General features: G+C 45.2%; 3 protein-coding genes across 3 annotated transcripts in view; 1 reads left to right on the top strand and 2 right to left on the bottom strand.

Annotated features, from left to right (window-relative positions):
* Positions 1-6,279, bottom strand: part of LOC133343729 (furin-like) — a 55,802-nt gene extending 49,523 nt beyond the window's left edge. Inside the window, exon 1 of the mRNA XM_061553496.1 lies at positions 5,672-6,279. Within this exon, the coding sequence (XP_061409480.1) occupies positions 5,672-5,851 (180 nt within the window). The 5' untranslated portion in view covers positions 5,852-6,279. The remainder of the gene's footprint in view (positions 1-5,671) is intronic.
* A 6,086-nt stretch (positions 6,280-12,365) lies between these two features.
* Positions 12,366-19,533, top strand: FUT11 (fucosyltransferase 11). The gene is made up of 7 exons (XM_061553497.1): positions 12,366-12,818; positions 13,521-13,766; positions 14,024-14,199; positions 14,663-15,029; positions 15,544-15,897; positions 17,528-17,799; positions 19,041-19,533. Exons 2-7 carry the CDS (start codon positions 13,521-13,523, stop codon positions 19,180-19,182), a joined length of 1,557 nt encoding a protein of 518 aa, XP_061409481.1. The 5' UTR covers positions 12,366-12,818; the 3' UTR covers positions 19,183-19,533.
* A 1,042-nt stretch (positions 19,534-20,575) lies between these two features.
* Positions 20,576-26,747, bottom strand: GLMP (glycosylated lysosomal membrane protein). The gene is made up of 6 exons (XM_061553499.1): positions 26,591-26,747; positions 24,707-24,982; positions 23,126-23,323; positions 22,302-22,520; positions 21,919-22,184; positions 20,576-21,677 (listed from the first exon to the last, which is right to left on the bottom strand). Exons 1-6 carry the CDS (start codon positions 26,690-26,692, stop codon positions 21,509-21,511), a joined length of 1,230 nt encoding a protein of 409 aa, XP_061409483.1. The 5' UTR covers positions 26,693-26,747; the 3' UTR covers positions 20,576-21,508.

Genomic DNA, 26,747 nt, shown 5'->3' with positions numbered 1-26,747 from the left:
CCCCACACAGACACTCACAGGAACTCCACAGTACTGATACGGTAGGTGATATCGTGAGTGAAACTGCATGTAAATGTAATCAGAATATTGCATTATATTTTTGTACAAAAATGTTGCAATCACATAAGAATCATATTTCAGTATTCAGAAATATATATTATACACAATGCAATCTGTAATATTAACGTTTTGCATTACTCATCATAATCATACTCGTGTATTAAATAGTAGAGGAGTGTAAGTGCATGTGTATAAAGTAAATCGTGATGAAATTCTGTTTCCATCAGCCCTCATTGCGGAAGGTCTCTTCACCTCAGTGCGAGTGTTGCACGCACTTACAAATAAATAACTGTGGCACCTCACGACAAATGAGATGGAAAGATTATGATTTAGTCTAATGGAAAAAGCACGGGTTTGCACGAATTCCAGACGTTTTACCAGGTAAGACTCACTGAGCTATGTAGCTCTTTTTCAGAAGCGACCTGGCCACAAATGATAGCTCCACAAAGTGGCTTATCATGTGGAAATGTACAGCATACAAATCCGCCACCACCCGACACAGCCAACTAGTAAGGGTTGTCACGAATTGGCATGTAAACAGAACATGCCAATTCGTCACTAGTACAGCACTAACTGGTGTGTTGGAGAGCCAAGCCACAACATTTACAATCTGAGGACGACGTTTCGCCAGTAATTACAACTAGCTTCATCAGGCGACAGCCAGATTTGTGGAGAAGTCCACCTGTTTTCGTTCCTTGTATAGAGGTAACCACACTTCTGTGCTCTTGAGCCACGTGGGAGGAGGGGGGGGGTTACTGAGGGAACGTACATTATGTATTATGCGAGCCCTTTGAAGGGAGTTCATATCTCGCCACACACATACACGGCTATGCAAACGCAGCAACCATGATCAATTCACTGATACAAGAACACCAACGACGCACGAGTTGATTTGCTAAATGCATTCACGGGTATGTCATCAACACCTTTAAAATGGCCATGTGGTATATACCGCAGTAATAATGGGTTTTTTTCCCCCCCAATAACTGTAAAACATGAATCATCACCGATTTATCTGTAAGTTCTATCACAAATAAAAGTTGGAATTTTTGTAATAATATATTTAACTTACAGTGCATAGTCCAACAACTCTCAGCCACCGTTCTGTTTCTGCTTTAGATCAATGAGAAGATGAAGAAACGGATTTTTTTCCCCCCTCGGTGAATTTAAAAATACCCGTAACAGGCATAACCTCGACAAAAACATTTATTAAAAAAAAATTTCACTTGACGATTTTAATGTACATGTTACTCATGGCAGGAAAAAACCCCCTACTTTTTTGTACTTATATAAAACTTATAAAATACGAATAACTTTTACGTAATTTCCTTGTACAACACAGAGAGGTGACTTGTGCTCAAGCTTCACAACCGTGAAACTCTGCCCGATGGCGTCAAACGTTTTGCCCACAGAGGCTACTTTTACATCAAGGCTAAAGGCCTATTTTTGTAATGTAAGCCTTCTGATTTCATGTTGGCATCTCATGATTATTTTACTCTTTGACTTTTTTTTTCCTTCTCTTTGCTTGTTTTTTTAATTATTACTTTATGAGTGTTTTACTACTTTTGTCTTTGTAAATGTTTTTCTTGATCCTAACTTGTGTCAAGTGCCTCCAACCCTGTGGTATGAAAGGCCCTCTATAAATGCAGATTATTCTTATTATACAGCCATATGCTGGGGTTGTGTATTGTAACGTTCATTCATAACTGTAATTGTCCACCTAGTTATCTTTTTTAAGCTCTCTGACCTCATTAAATACATTTTATTACAGAGTAAATTACATGTGAAAGCTTCACTGAGTATAAAGACTCTTTTTATCTGGAAGGTCCTACATTCACATTTTTGTCGAATTCCTTTTTGAAGGGATGGGTGGGGGTTTATAACATTTTGGTGGAAAAAAACTGTACACCCGAAAAAAAATCATCCATTAATGAGGTAAGAACACTTAAAGTTCAGTGCAGATGGGCTCATTGAGCAGCTGGTTGTACTGCCATACCCTGGCCACCTAGTTGTCCAGAAGGGTTGGTAGCTTTACACAATCCGGATGCGATTCACCAACCCTTGCGGCGTCCAGAGCTCTGGATTAGTTACGTTCCACGGCTTCACAACTAGAAATGCCATTAAAACCTCTATACACACAGAAACAACATACACATTTACATAAGATTTCTCTACAAGGACAAATTGGTTTAACCTCAACTCCGAGACCTTTACAAATTACAGTGAATAGCTCTCCGAGTTCCTGAAGAAGCTCCCAACACGCCAGGCGGAATGTTGAGTATCACGATGTATGTACGGTGAACCGTATGTAGCCAACCGTGCTAATCGGAGGTGCGGGGAAAGAACACAATTAACTACACTCAGTAGAACCCGAAAATACATTGGGAAGCTGTACTGCACAACTGCGAAAAAGCCTCTGCAATAAATTACCATGACTCTTATCTGGTTTAGCAGCCCAACACTTATAGAATGCCTCAAAATTATTGTTAAATCCTGAACATAAACTATGACTACATCTGGCATTATTAGTTTTAACCCTGATGTCACATACACGTGGAACAATTTACATAACTGATTTACAACATACACAAGTCATCCTTCACGATCAGTTTTAAATGGACTATTGGACTCGATCATTGGACCATATGAATGCGAGTGTGTGGAGTTATATAGTACTGCATTTTTAAATATCTAAGTTTTATTTTATATCGCATTTACATTTAACAATTTACGTAAACCTTCACATGCATCAAGTCCAGTGTTGTGGACTGCTATGATAATATTTGTGATTGCTTTGAAGTTGTACGAGACATTTGGAAACATTTGGAGGGTTACTTCAATTATCAAACCACATTAAACCATTGTTTTGTGGTTTTCATTTTCGGAATTGACACATGAGAGGGTTAAACTGTTTAACACGTAGGCTTTCGCGACCAATATCATCCATAAGAGGTTTTTTTGGGTTAGATTGCATCAATGTGTCGTTAAAACCTGCCACCACCCGACACAGCCGACTAGTAAGGGTTGTCACGTAAACAGAACATGCCAAATCGTCACTAGTACAGCACATCGGTGTGTTTGAGAGCCAAGCTACAACATTTATAATTCAATTACGACGTTTCGCCAGTAATTACAACTAACTTCATCAGGCGACAACAAGATTCGTGGAGAAGTCTAACTGTTTCGTTCCTTATATAGAGGCGTAGATGTGGTGTAACCACGCTTCTGCGCTCTTGCACAAAGTGGGGAGGGGGATTACTGAGTCAACGTACATTATGCATGTGCATTATGCGAGCCCTTTGATCTCGCCCTTCCTGTCTATTGTGTTTATTAAAATAGCCGTACCAACGGTAATCCCTATTGAAATATGGTGCCCTTCATAGGCATGCATATAAATAATGTATTATTTGATGATTCGCTTCCACGCAGCACTAAGTCAGTAGCTATCCGAACGGTAAAACAAAACATCCATTTCGATAGATCATCTAATTAGTCTTGGCCAGTAGTAGCTAGGGAGAGAACTTTACTATTATCGAAATCAATTGAGTGTCTTATTGGCACGCGTGTTCTGCTACTGCTGACAGTTATATTTGGGAGTATTTAATATTTCTCTGATGCTATTTTAGTCTCGTGCTGATCATTCGTCCTGTTTGCCCAACATTACATTTTCCACACGTGCAGTTAATCCTGTACACACCTTCTGTTGATACCTTCGGTAATACATCTTTTGTACCAGATATTAAATTCTGTAATTGTTGGTATTCTGTTGGTATTCCTGTAATTGACTTTATCATTTACTCTATTTATGATCCGGTACTTTGTAACCCAGATCATCTATCTTTTAACAAGACATCGCTTTGTCTCAATGTGCTTCCACCAAGGTTAAAATAAAGATCGTCTAACAACAATAACAATTCACCACCAGCAAAAGATACATTTTACACCAGTTATTGGGTTTCTTAATATGCATTCATATGTTTGAATAAATGTACAATCCTTTCTCGATCCACTGCTAGATCTGGATGAAAGTCTCCCTACGCCATGGGGTTTGTTTGGACATAATTCACCGCACTGCTCATGCTCAGTGCGGGTTGGTGAAGTTGGATAAACCCAGGACTTCTATATTGCTAACGACTGGTGTTAGCCGTGGTTGGGAATCAAATTCGCATCGCTGGGTTCATGGCGCAATGCACTGACCACGTCACCTCTGATTCAGCCTCTATTATTAAAATGAAGTTGTGCTCATTCGACCAAGAATAGTTTGCAACATCCAGTGGATGCAAAAATAACCATATAATTACACCTAACAAAATGCAAATGTATATCCTTCACAATTCTAAAATACAGGGTTTTCAAAATACCGGGCTAATTCAAAGGTGTAGCCATTTCCCTAATAAAACCACATGTATTTCCATGAAGACCAATTTAACCCAGTTGCAGCATGTCAAGTTATTTGTATTGCTTGTATTCTTTCAAAGATACATACAAAAACAAATTTAAAGAAACGTACACATTTTAACACCGAGAACACAACAACAGTTCAGATTCCACAATAAGCTGCCGTGTATAGAGAATGTTATAAAGTTGGACTGCCCGGCAAAGTGTCATTCTTGAGGCGGCGGGGAGACGCGGCTTCGTGAGTCACAGAAAAACTCAATACATTCGTCAGAAACACTCTGCCTTGAAGGGAAGTTATATAACATGCGACATTTCGGGAAACTAAACCTTTTACGCAGCAACGCGCACCACTACCAAATCAGTGTCACCAGATCATTAGTTTTACAACGAAGGCAAGCATCGCTCTCCGCGTTGTTTCACGTTTTGGCACTTTCGTGCGTGCGACTTTCACGTATTCTTCCATTATTATGGATCACCCCCCTCAAAAAACCCCGTTACGGTATATGAGGTGCACGGCATATCCGCCCACGTTATTTCCACAATGAACCGTTTGTAAAATCGAAAGCACAATTATACAGGTCCTTACAAATATAGTAATACACATACCCTTCTAGCTATAAAGTCGCACGAGACATTTGCCTTTCAACCAAAACAAATCGAGTTCCGTCCACTTAGGTATTCCTAGGAACAAGAAAAAATAATTTACACCATTGGAACCTCATTTGCCAGTAAAAAATATGATAATTGTTTTTTTTAGTGCGCCTTTTGGCGTCATCTGGTCCAACACCATGTGAGACTAGGCTCTAGGGAAAGCTGTCTCGGGTGTGGACCAATCAACTTCAAGGACAGTGCACATTATCAGAGTTATGTTTTTTGTTTGCATTATGACTGCAGGTATTGTGGTCTATGCAAACACGACTCCTTGTAAAAAAAGGTGTCAGTTTTGTTGCCAGATAGAAGGGTAAAAAAACAATTATCAAGAAACAAGAACATCAGCAGAACTGTACTATCGGCAAATACAAAGAAACTAAGTCCCACCTGACTTATGTGTGGGATCTCCCAGATCAATACAGTTACCATCCAGAAGCATTTGTATTGCAAGCGTTCCATTAACCCCATCGCGACCACCGAGTTGTGCGCATTTTCAGATTTGTTTTTTAAACATCCCGGAGCGCAACGCTGACACGTTCACGGCCACCTTTGTGTCTCTCACCTGGCCCAAGTAAGTGAGTCCGTGTCGCTCAGCCAACTCCACGGCTGCCTTGGGGCCACCGCGCACCTGTGCAGCCCAGGTGTTGGTGAACTCAGCTGGGCCCGCTGCAGCATCCCGTCCCGTGGCGCAGAACAGCAGCAACAGCAGCAGCAGCATCAACGACATATCCCTGAGAACCATCGGAATTCCGGTTCGATACCAAGCCCAGGTTACGCCACCCCAGCGCGCTTGTTGCCGTCGTTAGTCGGATTGCCGCAACTGCTCTCGCTGATCTCAGGTGTACAACAACAAAACAACGAAGGCTTTGGTTGCCGTGGATGCGTCTTCTCTTGTGTTGTCTCTTGTTCTCGCCTCCCCCCCACCTGTAACTTCTCACCGCCCCGTCTAACACGCTGCAAACTTCTGCTTCCGAGTGACCTGCGGCGGCGGCGGCGACGACGGGGACATCTTCGTAGCTGTTGCGGACAGCGTCGGAGCCACGGGTTTACAACAAGACACACAGAACAACTAGCCGGGCGCTCCTTGCCAAGCGAGCAAAGTTTGGTCTCTAGCTCAGCGAGCGGAGCGAGTGGGTGAATGTTGCGAGGTGTGGAGGCGGTGGGAGGCGCGTGTAGGGGAGGGGATGAATGCAGGGAGGGTCGGATGGAGGGGAGGGGAGGGACGGATGAGTCCGAGAGGAAGTTATACCGTACAAATATTTGCCTCTGTCTCTGTCCGTCTGTCTCTATCTATCTCCGTTCGTATCTTGCGCGATACGAACTTTCACATGAGTGCATTCCCTCGTACAGTCATGTGTTGGGGTTTTTTTCCCCTCTCCTTCCCACCACCAAAAGGACATGCCATTCATCCAGGGAAACACACAGCGGCCAGCCTCGGAGTGGACACGCAGATGGAATTTGAGACGGAATTGGAGACTGCTCTTGCCTATTTGCGTAGAGCCGTGGACGAAGGTGTGGGGGTTGGTTTGGGACCCAGGTCTCCGTGTATGACTGTATACGTCTGTTACGGCTGTGCGCGGGTGGTCTTTGTCTAGGTTGCATACCTGTCAACCCCTTATCAGTTGCCCTACCTTATTACAGACCAATTCAGACCTTATTGCTCACCCCGTGCCCCTTATACATCTCAACGTCCATCCTACAAAGGGGCCGTCCATAAATGACGTCACGCACCTGGGGGAGGGGGGGTCAGGCATTTGTGACGATGTGTGATGATGGGGGGGGGGGGGGGGGGTGAGACATGTGACGTCACATGAAAATGTTCAACTTTAAATAACTATAGACAACACGTTCTATTTAATTATATAGACTTTTTAAAGAATGTTTTCTCCTACAACATCAGAGTGCAGCGCCACATTAAATACAATGACAATAGTTTAAAGCGATTTGAAGCATGTTTTATCTTTTTTGGGGGGGGGGGGCAGAGCTTTGTGACGTCATATTTGAGGGGGGGGTCTGACTTTTTGTGACGCCGTGTGACGAAGCGGGGCTGGGGGTCCAAAATCGTCCAAAATCGCGTGACGTCATTTATGGACGACCCCAAAGTCCCATCACAAGGGAGAAACACAAACAAGTAGACAAACATTTTTTTACCCGTATTGAAACGGCTGTACCCCCTATGAACCTGAAAACTCAATTCCCCTGTGCAAGAATACGTGCAGCACTGGGCAGCGGTATCGTCGTGGTGAGCTCACGCGTGCTATGAGCACAGCAATCTGTGTTTGATTCCCGGTCATGGGTTTTTTGTGTAGAGTTTGTTGTTGGCTACGTACGGTGCGAGAGAGGTTCAACATACATACGAGCAACATCGATGGCGAGTGATATTTGAATCCGCACTAAATTGCACCCCCCCCCCGCCCACTAGGTCGACTCAACATTAAATGAGTGGCTGTTACGGTGTGCGAAATGCGAAACGCTTGGGTGGGTGGCTTGCAGGAGGACACATCACCCCCCCCCAAACCCCACGTGTGCCGTCCGGTCTACGTGTGGGCTGTCGGAGAGGTGTTTGTCTCGACAGCATTGCGAAGTGACCACTCTTTGTGGCAGATTGTGGACGTGAGTCCCGCGTTCGCGTCACGAGACCCCCTCCCCCCCAAAAGCCACCGAGCAAATCCCCACATTGTAGACGCGAAGCAAGCAGGCTCAGCTCGCAAAACCACCGCACCACGACGTGCATTGTTAGAGAATTGTTGCGCTGTAGCAGCAGCAGCAAGTTTCATAATCCGCGTTCCTTTGTCAACCCACGGCTGGGTGAAGCCTCCTCCGTCACGCTGCGTCGATCGCAAGACGCCGTTTGACCATACCTCACCGCGCTGGTCATCACGAGTAAATGGTGAAGTTTGGGGTTTGGTGCCCTGGACCGGTTCAGATTATCACTCGCCACTGATGTTAGATGTGGTCGGAAATTGAACTAAGGCGGCCAGCTTCACAGCCCGGTGCAAGTTACTATTAGTTTAGCTACTGTTTGACCTCAAATGTCGGCGTACAAGTACAAGGGAGTTTATCATCTTGTGCCAGACAATAACGGAGTTGGCAAACTAGGATTGGAACGTTGAAATCAGCGCCTGTGCAGGTGCCAGGTGGATTATTAACCTCGCAAGGATCGAGAGAGGCCTTCATCCAACATTAGATTGATAATGATGATAATCTATTGAGAATTGTATATTTTTCAAGGGAAATTTACTTGCTGGGTTTTAAAGTGAGAACTGAGAATGAAACCCAGGGTAGACCATGGACTTTGGTGTGGATAGTATTACGAGGAGGGTCAGTGATAGGGTGAGATATATGAATAGGGTTAGTGTAATGAATAAGAGTTGGGGATATTAATAGGACCTGTGATACGATAGTGTTCGTATCAAAAATCATGGTTTGATTGAGCTTTGGGGAGGATCGGATTTTGTTGTTGTACCGTTCTGACCCATCCCGACTGGAACATCTGTGAAAAATAGCTTTATAGCTCCACGGATTCCTTCAGTATAAATAAATATTTTGATTCTGGATTGTCCTGATGAAGATCACTTGTGTTGTGATCGAAACGTCGTTGTTTTTTGTTATTTTTTGTTATTTTTGTTATTTTCTTTCAACCTATCTACGTGACTTTACCGAAAGACCCAAAGAATACAATCTAAATGCATGTTTCTAAATGTGGAGGGAAAAACCGAAGGACCTGGAGAAAGAAATCCACGTGGCCACGGGAAGAACATGCAAACTCCAAATATCCAGGTGTCAGAGTTGAGATTGTATGCATTGTAAGGCCAACCCCAAATGTGAAAGTGCACAACCCATTTGTATAGGGTTCTGCAGATTATACAGACGGCGATCCATTGGTAGATACCCCACGGATGTATCATGACCCTCGTACTTCTCAATAGGGGATTGAATATAATAATGACAACTTGTAACGCGCGGTATTCACTCACTCGAAGAGAGAACGACTCAAAGGCGCGAGCAACCACAGACCATGAACCGGTGCTACGCTCTCTCCCACCTGCTCTGCAGTCCTCTACATATCAAGGTGTTATCGGCAAAATGAACGAGTGTTCACACGTCGGAGGAAACCGCAGCGCTCGGTGAGAGCCCATGCGTGGTAAGGGGGCAACACTCTTTCCTGTACAGGTGGAACAGATGGAGTCCACCACATTCGCTCTACCGCCGTCTCCTGGTGAGCCAAGGTATGGGAATCTCGACGCCGACGTGAAGGGGAATTCGCAGCTTCGGTGCGATTCACCAACCCTCGCTGCCTGCACGGTGCTGGATTACAGGTCACGTGAACAAGCCAGGCAGCGGTGGCGATAAGACATCTAGTATTGGGAAAGCGATGGATCTAAGTATATGAAGAGGAAAGAGTTAGAATAGTACTCTTAGTTCTTTCGGTAAAGTCACGTAGGTAAAAAATGAAATTAAAATTAATACAAATAAAACAATACAAATCACGACGTTTCGGAGGCAACACAAGTCTCCGTCATCAGGTGGGACTTACATCTTGAATCCCTTCCTCACTTGATCCAGCAAATCTGGCTGTGACGGTCCCACCTGATGACGGAGACTTGTGTTGCCTCCGAAACGTCGTGATTTTTATTGTTTTATTTTCATTAATTTTTATTTCATTTTTTACCTACGTGACTTTACCGAAAAACTAAGAGTATGAATCCTTGCAGTCACGAAAGCTTCAAATCTAGAGTTAGAATAGTATTAGGTGCGTTGATATTATTGGGAGACATGTGGAGGCTTTGATATCCAATGTCGTCTTCTGCATTATTCTCGTTATTTCTAGTGGGGTATCTATAAACGGATCGTGTATTTTTTTGAAGTCAGATTTTTTTCACGACAGCGCCCTCTTGCTGCCCAAGTCTTCGTTGACCCTTGAAGATTTTGGATTAACGTTCGGTTCAATTTAGTTCCAGCGTTTATCACATCGCACGAGTGTGAAGTATGGTGAAATATGGTGAAACAAAGTCAGAGATCCCCCGTATAGCCTTAACAGACTCTAGGAGCAATTGCTCCCCTCGATGACCTGCATGCCAGTAGTGGATTGACAACAGGGATGAAAATGAATGATCGATCATTTCGAATTCAGTTAAAATAGCAAAATCGTAAGGAATGGATGCATAAGTAGACTAAAGAATAAATATTTTCTTTCCTGACTTAAAGCTTTCGTGACTGCAGGGATTCATACCATTTGGGTCTGTCGGTAAAGTCACGTAGATAGAAAAATAATAAAATAATAAATTATTATTATAAAATAATAAATTAAAAATTTTCTATCTGACTTTACCGACAGACCCAAAGGGTATTTTCTTTCCTAATTACATAATTCAGATTTTTTTTTCATTTATTTTGTTCATGAGTTATTTAAAAACAAAAACTTTCAAGCAAGTGTAGCGCTATGCATAAACGTGTGTGGGCTTGTGCAGGACATGTCGCTAGAATGGATCGAGTACAAGTGTATTTAGTTTAACCAGGTGGTGAGAACTCCAAAGCCCATGATGAGTCTCATTTGCAAGAGTGACTTGGGTCACCCAAAGCGACAAACCACAAATATAAAGTGCAGCACAGCAATGAAGCAAATGGAAATCGGCGCAAAAGCAAGTGTGCCAAATGACAAAGATAAAACATTGTAGGAACATATTCTTAGGTTTTTTTTTACCGAAAAAACCTAAGAATATGAATCCTTGCAGTCACGAAAGCTTCAAATCTAGAATTGTAGGAACATTAATCGAGGTTCAATAATAAATTCCCCATAGCGCAAGTCGGCTCGGGCAGATTATTTTGATGGGCAAGAATAGTAAGGGAGTGGCAACCAAGCAATGGAATGTGTCCAGGATCAGAATATGTATTTATACTGGAGGAATCCGATGAGCTATAAGTTATTTTTGCACAAATGTCAGAGGTTCATCGACAGGCGGGGACGGAGCGATTAAAATCAGTTCCATGTCCAGGCGCTGGGTGGAATTATAATTGGCGAATTGGGGAAGTTTAAATAGTTGTTTACATAATTGTAATTTGTTAATACATTGCTACGAACAACTGCACTTGTATTTACTAGCACAAAATTCGTTTTTCCGTTTTTCTATTCATTAAACCCTGTTTTCTGAAAATGAGACCACTCTTGGAAATTACACTTCTCCATTTGTTTTGTTTAAAAAAAACAGAACTTATTGGAGATATATTTGCCGTTGGGATGAACGTAACATTTCGAGGGCTTAATTCTCTCATTGAGTATTTTGCGGGCAGGGGGACATCCAGTGTATGTTCCGGAGCTCAGCACCGACAAGCTCTGGATTTTAAAAGGAAACAAATATATAACTTTCGATTTAAAGGTTTCGTGACTGCAGGGATTCATCTTCTTGGTTCTTTCGGTAAAGTCACGTAGAATGGAAATAATAAAATAATGAAAATAAATTATATATTACTTTATTGTTTTATTTTTATTTTATTATTTCCATTCTACGTGACTTTACCGGAAGAACCAAGAAGAAAAATATATAACGTCCATAATTCAGGTTTTTCTGGGTTAGATCACGTAAATGTGTCGTTAAACCCGCCACCACCCGACACAACCAATCAGTAAGATCTGTCACAAAAACAGAGCATGCCAATTCGTCACACACAGCACAACACACCGTCTGCGTGTTGGAGAGCCAAGCCACATTTACAATCGGAGTACGACGTTTCGCCAGTAATTACAATCTGGCTGTCGCCTGATGAAGCTCGTTATAATTACTGGCGAAACGTCGTACTCCGATTGTATATGTTGTGGCTTGGCTCTCCAACACACAGACGGTGTTGCTGTACTGGTGACGAATTGGCACGTTCTGTTTACGTGACCTTACTAATTTGGCCGTGTCGGGTGGTGGCGGGTTTAACGACACATTTATATATTTACGCGATCTAACCCAACACAAAAAAAACCTGTATTATGAATGATATTGGTCACGAAAGCCTTACTACGTGTTAAACAAATTATATAACGTGCGACGTTTCATGCAACGACCCTTCCTTCCGATCGCGTGCTGGAAGCATTCCGTTTGCACGCGATCACTGAACGCACGTGTCCCCCTTAGGAATCGATGCAGTCACGAATCGAATCGTTTGTAATCGTTACTCGCGAATCGATTATATCCCGCCAACAAACGGAATCGCCTGAACGGCGGCCTCCGAGCGGAACCGGAAGGGCTGCCGTGACGTCAGCGGAAGTTATCGCAGGCAGAGCGCCACGTGTTTGTTGTTGTTGCTGCTGCGGCTGCGGCTCCACGTGGCGCCGGGAGGCGTCAGTGGCACCCCGGGGCTGCTCGTTTCCTCCTCCTCCTCCCTCCGTCTTAATCATTGAAGCGAGGGTCTTGGCTTTGTCATCCCCAACAACTCACCCTTAACTCTGTGCTTAACACGAACCCCCAGCACGAACGGCTCATACTTAACGCTCGCCTGCAAGCTATCCTATACGCTAACAGTAACACAACCTTAGCCTTAAACTTACTCTCATAGTCCTAACACTAACCTCTGCACGCTAGCCTTGGCCATAAACCTACCCTAACCCTGGTCCTTAGCTAGCCATAAGACCACTGACTCTTACCCCATCTCCAACCCTGGCAGTCAATTGATCGACTTCTCGACCCGGCCCTCAGGCGACTGGGGTTCAGGCACAACAGACGGTATGAGTATACGTGCCCTCGCTGTGCATACCGCCGGCTGTACCTACCATGCTGTATACTATACGCAGCCCGCTGTACACTTAGTGATTGACGTTGCATTGCCTGCTGTTTAAATACAACACGATGTATCTGCACAGTCTGATGTGTGCCAATAGCGTTCTGTATGCATCGACCACAAGCTCTGTAGAAATAGCTTGTATTATACAGGATCTAATGTATACACTCAGTCTTCTGTACAAACGTGGGATTTCGTATATTGCATAGTATTATGTAGTTATATATTTTACTTAACAGCCTGTTAATGCGACACGTGCAACGCAGTGAATTGTATTTATTACAATTACGAAATGTAATTTGCAGCGCATGCTTGCAGTCCGCGAAGCATTGAAGTTTATTTTATTTAACCAGGTTAAAACTCAAGAGACCAGAGTAGTCGCATTTGTAAGTGACCTGGAGGCATTAGTCTTCCAGTCGGGGGCGATTGTTATGTATAGTCCCAATTCAATAATTTGCCGTTAATTTTCGAATTTGGCAAATTTGGACCATGTCGCCGGCAAACAATGGCCCACTCTTGGGAATGACGTCAGGTGATCTTTAACCTCCACTGTGAAGCAGACGGCACGTAGTAGATAATTATTACACGCGCAGAAATCGTGCAGGAGACGTGGATGTGTAACCCACGTGTTCTTTGATTCCTTGCAGATGGGAGATTGGGCTCCCATGTCATCCAAGCACGCGTTGGTGTTGTCGCTGGCTTTCCTGCCCCTACTAGTGGGACAACATTCAAGCTGTGCACAGGATCATCACGACCCACAGGACCATCACAAGAACCCACAAGATCCTCACCACAACCCACAACATCCTCACCACCACTACGACTCGCAGGACGCGCACGCATTCGAGCCCAACTCTGCGCTCTCCTCACTTCATCTCGACGGCTCCGTGCAGGTACGGCTACGACACAGCCTCTTTCTAAACCTCCAAAAGCCCCCTAAAACAGTAGTGAACACGCACTTCCTTATATTTGAAACCATTGGCAGGTATCTCTTCCTATTACACGTTTGAGTTTTTCAACTTCCTGTTTTTAAATTGGTCAAATCTCAATTGTGAACGCTGCACAACTTCAATCTTCTAATAACTCAGCCAAATACATCTGAATTGTTGTGCGGGCACGACCAACAGCGTTTGCGCTGCCTTTGCACCAGGTGGTCGGCACGTACCATGGCCCGGGGAACACCGATAGACGTAAGAACACGGAGATACCATTGCTGCTCTGGTGGCACGATGCCATCTTCCCGCACTTTCCCGGGGACAGCGAGCGCATCGACTGCCCGCTCGGCTCCTGCATGGTCACCAAGAACAAGAAGGTGCAGCTGTACAAGTAAGGCTCTTCTACACACATTGCGTGCTTAAGGCGAACTCAAAACAAATCTCGTCTGTCCATTTTAACCAACAAAGCTATTCAACTCGCATGATCCAATGGCATGTAGTAATGTCGGTGATACTTCTGCCTGTCTTGTGAGCCCATGAATATTTTGAACCGATTTGCCTTTTGTTTTATCTGAAAAAATAACATGAATTATAGCTAATTTGTCATTGAACCACGATCCTTAATTGTGACGTTATTTGCTTTGTTAGAGGTGTGATGGGGCGTCAGGCAGGGGAGGTGGGCTGGTGCGGGGACAGTGGTGGTGAACTTGATTAATTGTGCAACTCCTCTCAGGCCCACAAGCCAGAAGAGCCAATATGCCGGACTATCTCTCATTCTTTGCATCTGGGCCCATATCCATCGTGCTGCGTCACCGACACTTGCACCTCCATCTCACGCATTCACTTGTGTGCAGGCGCACCAAGGCCATCCTCTTCTATGGTACGGACTTCCGCGCCTACGAGGCGCCGCTGCCGCGCCTACCCCACCAGACGTGGGCGCTCTTTCACGAGGAGTCGCCGATGAACAACTACCTCCTGTCGCACCTGCCCGCGATGCGCCTCTTTAACTATACGGCCACGTTCCGCCGCAACTCCGACTACCCGCTGTCCACGCAGTGGCTGCCCAGCCTGGCCTACCTGCGCCGGCCCGCCGTACCGCTAGCAGAGAAGAACAGGCTGCGGCGCGAGGAGGGCCGCGCCGCCGTGCTCTATCTACAGTCGCACTGCGAAGTGGCGTCGGACCGCGACCGCTACGTCGGCGAGCTCATGAAACACATCCAGGTGCGGCCCCCGGCAAAATACGGTAACCGCCGACAACCACACCGGCTGCGTTGCGGGTCACATTTGTCTTTTTTTAATTATTACTAGTTTGCCGTGGTTTTAAGATAGCAGTGCGCTTGGATGACTACTGCTATAATTGGTGTTGCAATGCAAGTCTGTAATGGATGGTGATGGCTTTGGGAGGTCTTCCAGCAGTGAGTTGACAAAGGGCTGTGCATTGCTACGTTGCACGTAATCAGTGCAGGTGACGTGCAAGCAGTAGAAACGCTCCACAAGGTTTAAAAAAAGAAATGCATCGTCACCTTGATTTGTGAAAATTCATCAAATTGCTTGGGGAAAATATCATGACATGCATACCCAGGGCTGTCGAGCACCAGCCATGATAGGCGCTAGCGACGCTTGCACCAACAAGCAGTGCAAGGATAACCAGGAGTTTTGTCTTTGGTCTTGTATAATACCTCGTGCTCATTACCGACGTTTGCGGCCACTGCCACCCTCCTCCGTCCACCGCCAGATCGACTCGTACGGAAAGTGCCTGAACAACCGCGAGCTGCCGAGCGAGCGACTTTCCGACACGCAGACGGCCATCACAGAGGACAAGGAATGCCTGGCACTGCTCGCCGGATACAAGTTCCACCTGGCGTTTGAGAACGCGCTGTGCGGCGACTACATGACGGAGAAGCTGTGGCGGCCGCTGCACCTGGGCAGTGTCCCCGTGTACTGGGGCGCGGGAGACGCCGGCGACTGGCTGCCCGCGTCGCCCTCCGCCGTGCTGGTGGACGACTTCGCGACCCCGCACGACCTCGCCCAGTTCCTGCTGAGGCTGGACGCAAACGACACGGAGTACCTCGAGTATCTGAAGTTCAAGGTGGGGAGGGAGGAAGGGTGTTTTCTGTTGTAACTTTATATTATTCCAAGTTCTGTTGTAACTTATCTGTTCGTGCCATGCAATTTGAACTCACAAGTTTCCGATTGTGAGTCATATTTTCTAAACTCTGCACCAGCTGACTGGAGAGTCTTTTGAAATGCGTATAAAACGTGGTCCTATGATTTTTTTTTCCCCTCAAGTATTTAGGTCATCGCAGATGGACAATTAAGATTCATAGGGTATCCAATTAAATTGAATCTCAAAGTACGATTCAAATGATAAGAACACGTGAATTGAGCCAATGAAGAATGCAAACTTTCAATTTTTGATTTAACCTGCGAAATGTTGTTGTGGGTTTACTCTCCAACACACCAGTGTGTTGGAGTAACTAATGGACACGTTTTGTTTACGTGACAAACCTCACCAATTGGCTGTCGGGTAGTGGCAGGTTTCACGACACTTATATTTATGCGATCTAACCAACACTTTTTCTATGATGGCATGGTGGAGGTGTGAATGAAGGAATTTAATACTGGTAGGAACGAAGTCAACCAGCCTACAATAGATTATATCGTCCGTTCGTCCGATGTCCGATTAGGTGTAGCAACATCGCCCCCTACTGCAAACACTTGGCAGGACCCTACAAAAACCTTTAGACTCAGTGAGGCTTTCCTGGCTAAACAAGTGTAACATTCCCTTATAATTCCCTGAGATAGTTTTTAATTAAAACATTGAAATTAAAAATTAACTCACAGCGGCCTAAAGCCTACAGCTAGGCCTAAAGCCTAGAACTAGGCCTCAAACTCTCCCTTCGTATCGTACCCTCGCCATTTCATTTTATTATAGCCATTCATTTGTTCGTTCCTATCAGCCCACCCCGCAGGGACCTGTTATAGAAAGGCATTCGATTGTCATTTCTTGCCAGTGTCCAGCATGCGTTCTGATGTCTCCTTGGTGGTACATGCAATCATCCCTTCATGCGTGTGTGCTCGTTGTATAAGTGATACAGTGGATAGTTATATTGGTAGGAACCTCCTGGTTACACCAGCCCACAGGGAATTATTGTGTCCGTCGTGCAGGGAGGGGCTTGGTGAGGAGGGAGGGGCTGGGTGGGGAGGGGAGGGGCTGGGTGGGGATGGTGGGGAGGGTGGGGAGGGGCTGGGTGGGGAGGGTGGGGCTGGGTGGGGAGGGGCAGGTCACCCCATGGTGCCCTGATAAAACTTAACGTTTAACCTACTCACGCCGGCTTGTGCCCGCCCTCACAGTCGGGCATATTTGCGGAATACACCACGCTGCCGTTGACCCTGGCCATTGACCGAGCAACCCAACGTTCCTACCAGCTCCCTCCGCAGGAATGTGTTTTACCATGCTTGTGCTCCTTTGCTAATGCACTGGCGTTTGTTCGTGACCACGCTGCACATCAGTGGCGTTTGGTGTCTCAGCTCGGGTTTAATCTTCACTTAAGTCATTCTAGGGTAAAACGAGTACCTGTTGCTCCTGCGGTGCTTTGATGCCATCCAATGTGGCTCACTGGCAGCCGTCCCTAATTGGCACTCACTCTGCACCTGATGCAACAACGGCATGGCCGGGGCTACACGGAGACCGACAAGGAGTCCCCTTGTTTCAACAGAAGCCCGATGGGATCACCAACGGTTTTCTCGCGTCGACGATGGAGGCGCGCGAGTGGGGCGTCAACGACCTCTCCAAGCCCAACTACCTCAACGGCTTCGAGTGCTACGTGTGCAACGCCGTCAATGAGCACGGGCGCGCCGTGCGGGCCCACCGCGCCGCCCCGCAAGCGCATGCCGCCCCTCGGCCTCGCTCCGCCAAGAACGACCACCTGGGCTGCCCTGAACCGAGACCGGGATATGGCAGCCTTGACGATATCCCCGAAGACGACTTGTGAGTTTTACCTGTGTTTCATTGCGTTTTTTCTTATTCTGTCTCGCGACCATCACAAATGCGCTGGTGTTGTGATTCGTGAATGTCAAGTGGCTTTTTCCACCACGCTGGTGCTTTTTCAGTCCAATATAGTGACTTGACATGGAGGTAATTTAAGTGGAATGTGGCTCATGTCAGATCACTGAGTAAGCACCACTGGAGAATCCTGCATTTTGCAGATCATGCAGAAACCTATAATTGGGTTTTCAAGTCTACGGACGTGATGGCAAGGTGTTGTGATGTTAATAGAATTAACTGTGATGGCTTCTTAATAATTTATTCACTGCTTATTTTAGTCATTAAATTCCAGCTGTGCTTTCTGCGTAATATCATTAATGAGAAAAATATATTCGTAACTCTCACAGCTAGCAGTCCAAATCCCTGTGTGAGAGGGTTCATTATGATTGCTCATGTCAGTCACACCAACATGTTTATTTCTCATAGCTGGAAACGGACACAAATTGTTTACATAGTTGCTGAGAATAAGCCCAAAGGTTCAAGAGGTTAAGGAACCAATGATTCGTAATAGACCGTTTGGGTTACGCCAAGTATCAATGGCTGAAACCAAAATCGATTACGCGTTATGAAGTTGTCATCGGTAATAATTGTTTATTGAATTGAGAAATGAATACAACTGAACTAAATATATTTTTGGGCATAGTTATTGGTGGGCTGGATTCAGATGCAGGTTCTCCAGCCGCAATTGCTCTGTCTTTTAGCCACATAGCGACCTCCATGACCTCCTTGACCTCGACTCACGGCACTGGAAGTTTTTATTCACACTACAATGGAGTGTGGTGTATTTACAATGCGCCGTGGCATATTCCATTAATCAGTCCCTGGATTTTAATTTGAAGGTTATTTCCGTGCCACACCTGGTGCTTCATTTCTTGTTTGAAAATTGCGGAAATTTCCTTTGCATGTCTCATTGGGGCTACGTGGGCAGCAGAGGACAGTTCAGCAAAATCCACAATTGTATTGTACTTCTATGCTCCCACAGCGATGTTCCCCACCTAAACAAAGCCGTACTGACCACCAGGGTGAAGTATGGTCAGCCTCCATGACTAGCACGGCCTTTGTCCTTTAAGTGGATAAACAAAGGGCTGTGGAATCGTGTATCTGGTTGTGTATTAGCATTCGTGTGATTGGAAGCCTATCGTCATTATTGTGTGAACCTTGAACTTGCATTTCCCACCACACAGATGGAGAGAGCAGTGGCTGGCGGACTACTGGCAAAGTCTGGATCAGGCACACGCTCTGGAGGCCATGATCCTCCACAACGAGACAGACTCCTCGCGTCTCTGGGACTACATGCCTGGCCGGCTGGATGGCAGTACTAGCTAACAGCCCCAGGCTACACCAGTTGAACTTAAACAAGTCATGCATGGATCCTGTAACGCTGTCTAACTTGCATACGTTCTGAGAAATAGTATTTATCTAGCAATAATGTTACCTTACTAGCCACGACGAGATCACACGGTGGGTGATGTCGCGAGATGGCGTTGCTCAGTGACATCACGGGCAGCAGAATGCATTTTTTATATTGCTATTTTTTTGGTTGTCATCCCTTTGATAAAATGTGCCCTGTTTTCTGTAGGGCAATTCCCTAATAGTAACACAACTTTACACTAAAGATATTACTGGTAGGAACCTCCTGGTTACACCAACCCACAGGGGATTATTGTGTCCGTCCGTCGTGCAGGGAGGGGCTGGGTGGGGCTGGGTAGGGGAGGGGGTGGGGAGGAGAGGGTGGGGAGGGACTGGGGAGGGGCTAGGGAGGGGAGGGAGGGGCTGGTGGGGAGGGGCTGGGTGGGGAGGGGCTGGTCACCCCGTGGTGCCCTTATAAAACTCAACGTTTAACCTACTCATGCCAGCTTGTGCCCGCCCTCAGTCGGCCATATTTGCAGAATACACCACGCCGCTGTTGACCCTGGCCATTGACCGAGCAACCCAACGTTCCTACTAGCTCCCTCCGCAGGAATGTGTTTATATTGTATCTGTACAAAAGTTATTGTGACCCCCCCCCCCCCCCCATGTTATGGAGAGACATGGTTCCCACTGTCGCACTGCCCAAAGTAGTGGGTGCGCCACCACAACCAGGTAAACGAGTTCGGGCCAAAACAACGGACGAGTTGAATGTTGAGGTTTACAAGGCAGTCACCACGTGTCGATTTTCTTGTGCAGCTTGGGTTGTCTTTGGGACATGCTGCATACTGGATTTATGAATCATCTCGGTTGAAGTTTGCCTGGCTGCACTGCCAAGTTGAGCTGATTGTGCCGTAAAGTCAGGGCGAAGGGGTGTGTTATATGCGTCACTGATTTGTGTAATAAGATTGAGTTATGTCCGATATGGTTTTGATGGTGCGAGAACAAGTACCAGTTAATGGTGTATATTATAAGTGGCTGCTTGGGTGTTAAGGGTTTAAATGTAGACAATATCCCTTTTACTTCAATACATTTTTATAAAATCACAATTGCATATTAGCAACTATATTTTACACTGAATAAAATATGAACGTGTCGTCATAGAAATTGGTAATTTTAGCGAGTAACTTGCTATGCAGACAAATACATTTACATTGACATCCTTTCCAGTTTGCAATGTTTCAATTATATAAATGTCCACATAAAACAGCATTTGCACCACAAACGAATCGTTTAAATTGCAACAGTGTAAACATGAGAATTCAATGTTGGGAATCATTGTGGCCGAAATCGTCGTGAGAATTATTTTATCATGTTTTTTATTTTATTACTTCCCTTCTACGTGACTTTACCGAAAGAACCAAGAAGAAAAAAAGCAATTGGTAACATTTTATTGTGCAGGTTCATGGAATGTGGTCTGTGCAACTCGTCTTGCCTCTGAGAAAAAACGTCATACACACAACTCTGCAGTTTGTACCTAAGCAGAGCAGTTTGACCGAATAACGAGGTACAAAAGAAAATCATAACTCAATGTAATCTCACTGCACCAGAACTTCGTTAAATCGACGACTGCCTGATATCTGCAGCTAATACACATTCTGTATGCACACATTTTTGCTTCAAATAAAATTTTTACATGCGGTTTTAACATGTTTAAAAGTGGTATTGATTTTTTTAAGCACAATGCTCTAATGCCAAAGCAATTATCCCTGAGAAACGTCATTAAGGTTAAACAGAAATTACGTTTGATGTCACAGTAAATAAGCATGTGATATCATCTGGACAACTTTTGCCCTCCGAAAATGTACTTTCATCCATTGTTACACTTAAATGTTCTACAACAAATACACTTAAGACTAATTCCATTGACCTTGCAGTGGGTTTCAAAAAAAATCTCAGTGCAACAAAATGGCAAAAATATTTCTTTATTTTGGGACAATCACCGGCAAAAGAAAACCAGGATATGCCCACTGAATGAGAAATGGCAAGGACACACCACCCCTTTTCAACCGGCACATTTGAGGCATGCCAGCACGGGTGTTCACCGTATGGGTGGTTTTCCACTGGCTATTTGCCGTGCCAAACCATGACGCCGATGCCCCACGTTGATTGCATGTGCTATCAGCAGCCCGGCTCTTGTTTTGCAGTGGCAGATTGGTTGGGCATGGCCCCAGCACAGCAAAGTTACACAGTAGAAAAAAAAATTAGCGGTTGCATTGGTTGGCACAGGGACGAGTAGCCATGTTTAGTCGATTGGATCGTAGCCTTGAGCCTTGTGCCTCCACTTGACACACGCCACGACAGCAGTGATGAGGAGCAACACTCCCGAGATGCCCAACCCCACAGCCATGATGATGATCACCAGCACGGAGAAGGAATCCTTGGCTGGTGTCCCATACCCAACCAGGCCCGTCCTGGAATCACAAAGCATGCGTGTACAATGAAAAAAAACTCCCCTCGACAGACAGCATTGCATACAATACACACACTAACAGCACAAGAGATGCTGCTTGCTGTCATGTGCACAAACTGGGTTTGGCTGCATGGATGTGCATTGATAATTCTAGGTGCATACACAGCTGTTTCACATTATGGCTTTCAAAAACAATTTTCCACTGGAGAACACATCGCAGACTGGGCTCACGAAGCTCTCACCAGCTGAAAAACTGGGTGGCATTGTAGAAGCCATCCTCGCCGATGCCAAAGGACACGTTGAGTGCCGCAGTGAAGCCATCGGGTCCGTAGTAGGCGAACGCGATGCTGGACTCTGGCACGGAGCGAGTGACCGGGGGCATCGGGTAGTGGTGACACGGCGAGGATGCCCCGCGGTTCGGCGGGTCGCTGGTGTACGCCACGGGCTTCCACTGCACAAAGCCCTCCGCCTTAGACGCATTCTGCTGCGACACTATCAACTGCACCATCTGTGGAAAATACACGCGATGAAAGCACGTTACCAGATGCCGTGTGCACCACGGTGTTACTGTCCAACTGAGAAAATACAGCGGACTTGTAAGCGTTCGCTACTTTGCGGCGTTTACCTCGAATATGGAGGGCGTATGCTCGTCATCTATGGTGTGGACCGATTCAAGCCGCGTCGTGCCGTTGCTGCGCTGTGTAACCAGCAGCCCAAGGCCAAAGCGCGACCGATTACTCCTTGGTATCACTTTGTCCACACGAAACTGGAACTGCGTGGAGTTGGCGCTGTATTCCAGTTTGGGTAGACTCTTCTCACGGCCCGTGCTTTTGTACACCATCACCTTTAAATGACACAAACAGACACCTGTTCAGCTGCTGTCAATACAAATATAAACCCGATGACAAGCTTCCAATCAAGAGTTTAGTGTAACTAGGGTTGCCGTGAGATCATGAGATGATATAGAGATCCATGATAAAAAATATATATTACCATTCATTTTTTTTCTTAAATATTTACTAAATAAAACGAAGTCAGTTGTAAAAAACTATTATCCTTTATATTAGTGCTTTGTAAAATATATTTTCTGGAGTAATTTAAATCATTGCAAATGTATGACGTCATCAATGACATATTTATTTTAACTTTAATTATTTCCTGTATAACTGACAGCACGTGCATCATAAATATTATAAGTTGTAAAATGGCATTAATTCTTAAGACTAACAGCAGTCTTATGTTGAGTGAGCTGCAGTTGAAAAACTTAGGTAATAATTTGTATTCATACTGCAAGTATACCAAAGCAAAAAACAAATAAAACGTTCATACAATTATGGGAAGGGGATATCGTGATAATCGTCATAATTGTCATAGCATAAAATGACGATTACATCGTGCAGACAGTATCACAGTGAGCCCAGCTTAATGCGACCCATGCTGCTGCCTTACAGAAATGGAGATGGAGCCATTGTTGAAGTCCCCCTTGGGGTCCGTGGCATTGCGGCCCCTAAACTCCACTCCCAGGGTGGTTGGGTTGAATGTGCTATTGACGTCTTCCCACACAAAGTCCTCCAGGCGGTAGGCAGGGGAGAGCTGCTGAGACTTCTCCATGTCTGCCGTGTCATTGACATCGTAGAACTCCATCAGCTGCACAAACAGAGAAGGCCAGTCCACTATGATATTGAGCTGTAATTAAGTAAAACCTTTCAGGTTTAGCACCGCAAGAATACGTGGTATTATATTTTGTTTCAACAGTTCCATGGTGAAATGAAAATATCAAATACAAATGAGATACATGATACTAACCAGCTAGCAAGTAAAAAGTAAACCCGTAAAAACAAAGTTTTTCACTCTAAATCCTTTATATGCGTGGCGGCTAGAGTTCTCTCGTCCTCTGGCTTGAGATGGTTGCAATCTATGGGTCAGATGATTGTCTGCCAGTATTAAGCAATTGGTAATTAAATATTTAATTAGTTTTCCCTAAACAGTGTAAAATTTTGGAAAAAAAATTTTCACGAAAATTCATTGTCACACACAACGAGTCTGTGTGGAAAATGTCAGGTCGATTGGATCACGGGAAGTGGGTTAAAAACGAGCGAAAGATTTGCATGGTCCTAAGCAAGCAAGCGAACTTAATATAAAGGATTTAAAAATATATTCGCCTGTGGAGGACGCGGGGATCGATCCCGCGACCTTTGGCATGGGAAGCGAGGGCGCTACCAACTGCGCTACTCCACCACGGCCTGTGGAGGGGTTACGCTCTGGGCTCTTGCACTGTGATGTTCAGCCAAAGCCTTGAATGCGTTCTATTTGAATATATGTAAAATAAATTTTTTTGCCTAAAAAGTGTAAAATTTTGGGAATTTTTTTTCACAAACAATAATTGTCTGGCACAACGAGTCTGTGTGGAAAATGTCAGCTCGATTGGATCACGGGAAGTGGGTTAAAAAACGACCAAAAGATTTGCACGGTCCTAAGCAAGCAAGCAAGCACGCGAACTTAATATAAAGGATTTAAAAAAACAAAGCACACAAACATGCACAAGTCTAATAGAGGATCACGAGCAAATGAGTGCCCGATGTAAACTTTCATGTTCTAGGTGGGCTATAAATCTTAAGTCTGGCAAAGACATTGGCAAGCCTTATGCTTATACAATCACACATTTTACAACTTGGACTCCCAAAAACTACACCCTAGAGTTCAAAGTACTTTACTCATGAGGCAGGGCCAGCCTAAAATTAAAATTTGCTTTAAGCACCACACAACATACAAAAAATATCCGAATTGTTTGCGAACCAAGTCATTTGCCTTTCAGAGTGTCACGTGAAAACCGGATAGAAAGGGGACAGCCTGCTAACATTTTATATGATGAGAATACACTGGTGCCACCGCTTTAACCTCGAGTGTTCCAACAAGGCACTAACAACTTAAATATATATAGCTTCTAGATGCAATCATATCTCAAGACACTTTTCAGGGTATGTGTGGGGCTGTTCCAAGGGACAAGGAGCCCTGCCACTGGGTCGTTACCTCTGAGAAAACCACAGCCTGCGAGAAAGTGACCTTGTCCTCGGGAATGATACGCAAGGAACGCGAGCCGTTCTTGAGGATGAGCTGCTCCCAGTCCACCTTCAGCTGGCTCTGGTTTCCCGTGCAGTGCACCAGCAGCACAGTGGGCGCGCCAATGGTGCTCCACACATAGTGAAGGGTATCGTGTGGCCCCACTGCCTGGTAGTGCACCAGGTTGACGACAAGGCCCGGTGGCACCATAGAGCTGTTCAGCCCTGGATTCACCTGCACAGTGACCTGTGGTGTTCACAAAGGAGAGTACAAGTTAAGTTGAAACCATCAAACATGGAATACGCATGAGCCAACTGAACCTTAGCGTGTAGGAACGCAGCATTTCTTTGATGATTAACAGATTAATGGTCAACAGAGTACACACTTCGGCATAGTACAGGCATCGCCAAACAAGGATCCCAGGCAGATGCAGTGCGGCTTGAAAAAAAGTAGCAAACGTGAATATAATTGAAACAGGGAAAAAATATCTGCAGGAGTGGGAGGAGTATCCCTGGCAGTGGAGCCGAACATGAGTACAGTACTTGAACTCCTAACAACTTCTAAATAACCAGTTGCGTGACCACCCCACATCACACGACCACCCCACGTGACACTCAGAGCACGTGTAACGTCGTGTGGCTCTGGGCCACATGCAGATTGTAGTTTGTGACTTATTCATATTCTTAGGTTTTTTTTTCGGTAAAGTCACGTAGGTAAAAAATCTAAATTTTACCCCAAAAAACCTAAGAATATGAATACTTGCATGTCACGAAAGCTTCAAATCTAGTTTGTGACTTATCGGCTCAGGATGTTTGGCGACTGCTGACATCATACCATGAATGCTCGATACATAGGACAGTTAGTTGCCAGATCAGAATCTTAATTTATACTGGAGGAATCCGATGAGCTATGAAGCTTTTTTTTTACAGATGTCTAGTTGGGGCGGGTCAGAAACTTCCAACAAACAATATAAAAACTCGATAGGAAAGCAAAGTATAGCCAAGGTAAGCGAATCACAGCATTGACGATGCCCATAGGAGCCTCACAAATAAAACTTGAATTGGCAAGTTTAACACGTAGGCTTTCGCGACCAATATCCACAATAGAGATTGTTTTGGGTTCGATCGCGTAAATATAGAAATGTGTCGTTAAATCCGCCACCACCCGACCCGTTTACGTGACAACCCTTACTAGTTGGCTGTATCGGGTGGTGGCTGGTTTAACGACACGTGTTATATTTACGCGATCTAACCGAAAAAAACCCCTGTATTATGAATTAATAGGTAAACGAACGAGGTGATCAAGTTGTGTCAGGGACGTCATCTTGGCCTTTCAACGCAATGAGAATCAGGGTTGCAACCTCCCCGTGATCAAACTTTGTTCTCAAATGTTGCAGACAGTTGATGGTCTCAGCCCGGTCACCATGAGCTTAACGCAACAAAACAGCACATTACGCTTGGGTTGTTACTTAATCGGCCAATTCCATCGGCTTGATTCCCAAGCGAGGGACATTTCTTACATGGCGAACACAAATATGGACCCCAGCGTACAAGCCAGACACTCAACAGTACCGCAAAAGGTACACCGCCTCACTACAAACACAATTTAAAATTTCGTCTCATGAACACACAACGCTGATATAGCAACTTGGGTATAAAATTAAATCAAACAATTACTAAAAAACGTATGAAAACACCTTACATAACAAGGTAGGCCAAATCTCAGACCGACCATTTTCCTGGAATCCCAGCCGCCCGCGGCGCACTTCCCCCGGTAGGGAAGGGACGACGGACCCGGTTGCGAGCCGGCCGACGTAAATTTTAGGCGCCTTTAAAGCCCATTTCCCAAACTCACGCGTCTCTCGAATGGCTTCTCCGCCCGCACGCTGGGAAGCCGTAAAAGGAGGAGGGCGAAGCAGAAGGCGAAGCAGAAGACGCAGCGAAACAACGACTCCATGGCGAGACCGAGTTTCGACTGCGGCGATCAACAGCTTCCGCAAACCGGGAGCACG

Source organism: Lethenteron reissneri, chromosome 18 (assembly GCF_015708825.2).
Source record: "Lethenteron reissneri isolate LAM-NWPU_2019-01 chromosome 18, ASM1570882v1, whole genome shotgun sequence".
Classification (NCBI taxonomy): Eukaryota; Metazoa; Chordata; class Hyperoartia; order Petromyzontiformes; family Petromyzontidae; genus Lethenteron; species Lethenteron reissneri.
This window is presented reverse-complemented; position numbering and strand designations above follow the sequence as displayed.

Excerpts from the sequence above, each read along its gene's own strand:
- FUT11 (XM_061553497.1), top strand. The coding sequence starts at position 13,521 with ATGGGAGATTGGGCTCCCATGTCATCCAAGCACGCGTTGGTGTTGTCG. Across the intron at positions 13,767-14,023 it reads ATCTCGACGGCTCCGTGCAG|GTGGTCGGCACGTACCATGG; the intron begins GTACGGCTACGA and ends CCTTTGCACCAG. Across the intron at positions 15,898-17,527 it reads TCGAGTATCTGAAGTTCAAG|AAGCCCGATGGGATCACCAA; the intron begins GTGGGGAGGGAG and ends TTGTTTCAACAG.
- GLMP (XM_061553499.1), bottom strand. The coding sequence starts at position 26,692 with ATGGAGTCGTTGTTTCGCTGCGTCTTCTGCTTCGCCTTCTGCTTCGCC. Across the intron at positions 24,983-26,590 it reads AGAAGCCATTCGAGAGACGC|GTCACTGTGCAGGTGAATCC; the intron begins GTGAGTTTGGGA and ends TGAACACCACAG. Across the intron at positions 23,324-24,706 it reads AGGCTGTGGTTTTCTCAGAG|CTGATGGAGTTCTACGATGT; the intron begins GTAACGACCCAG and ends CTGTTTGTGCAG.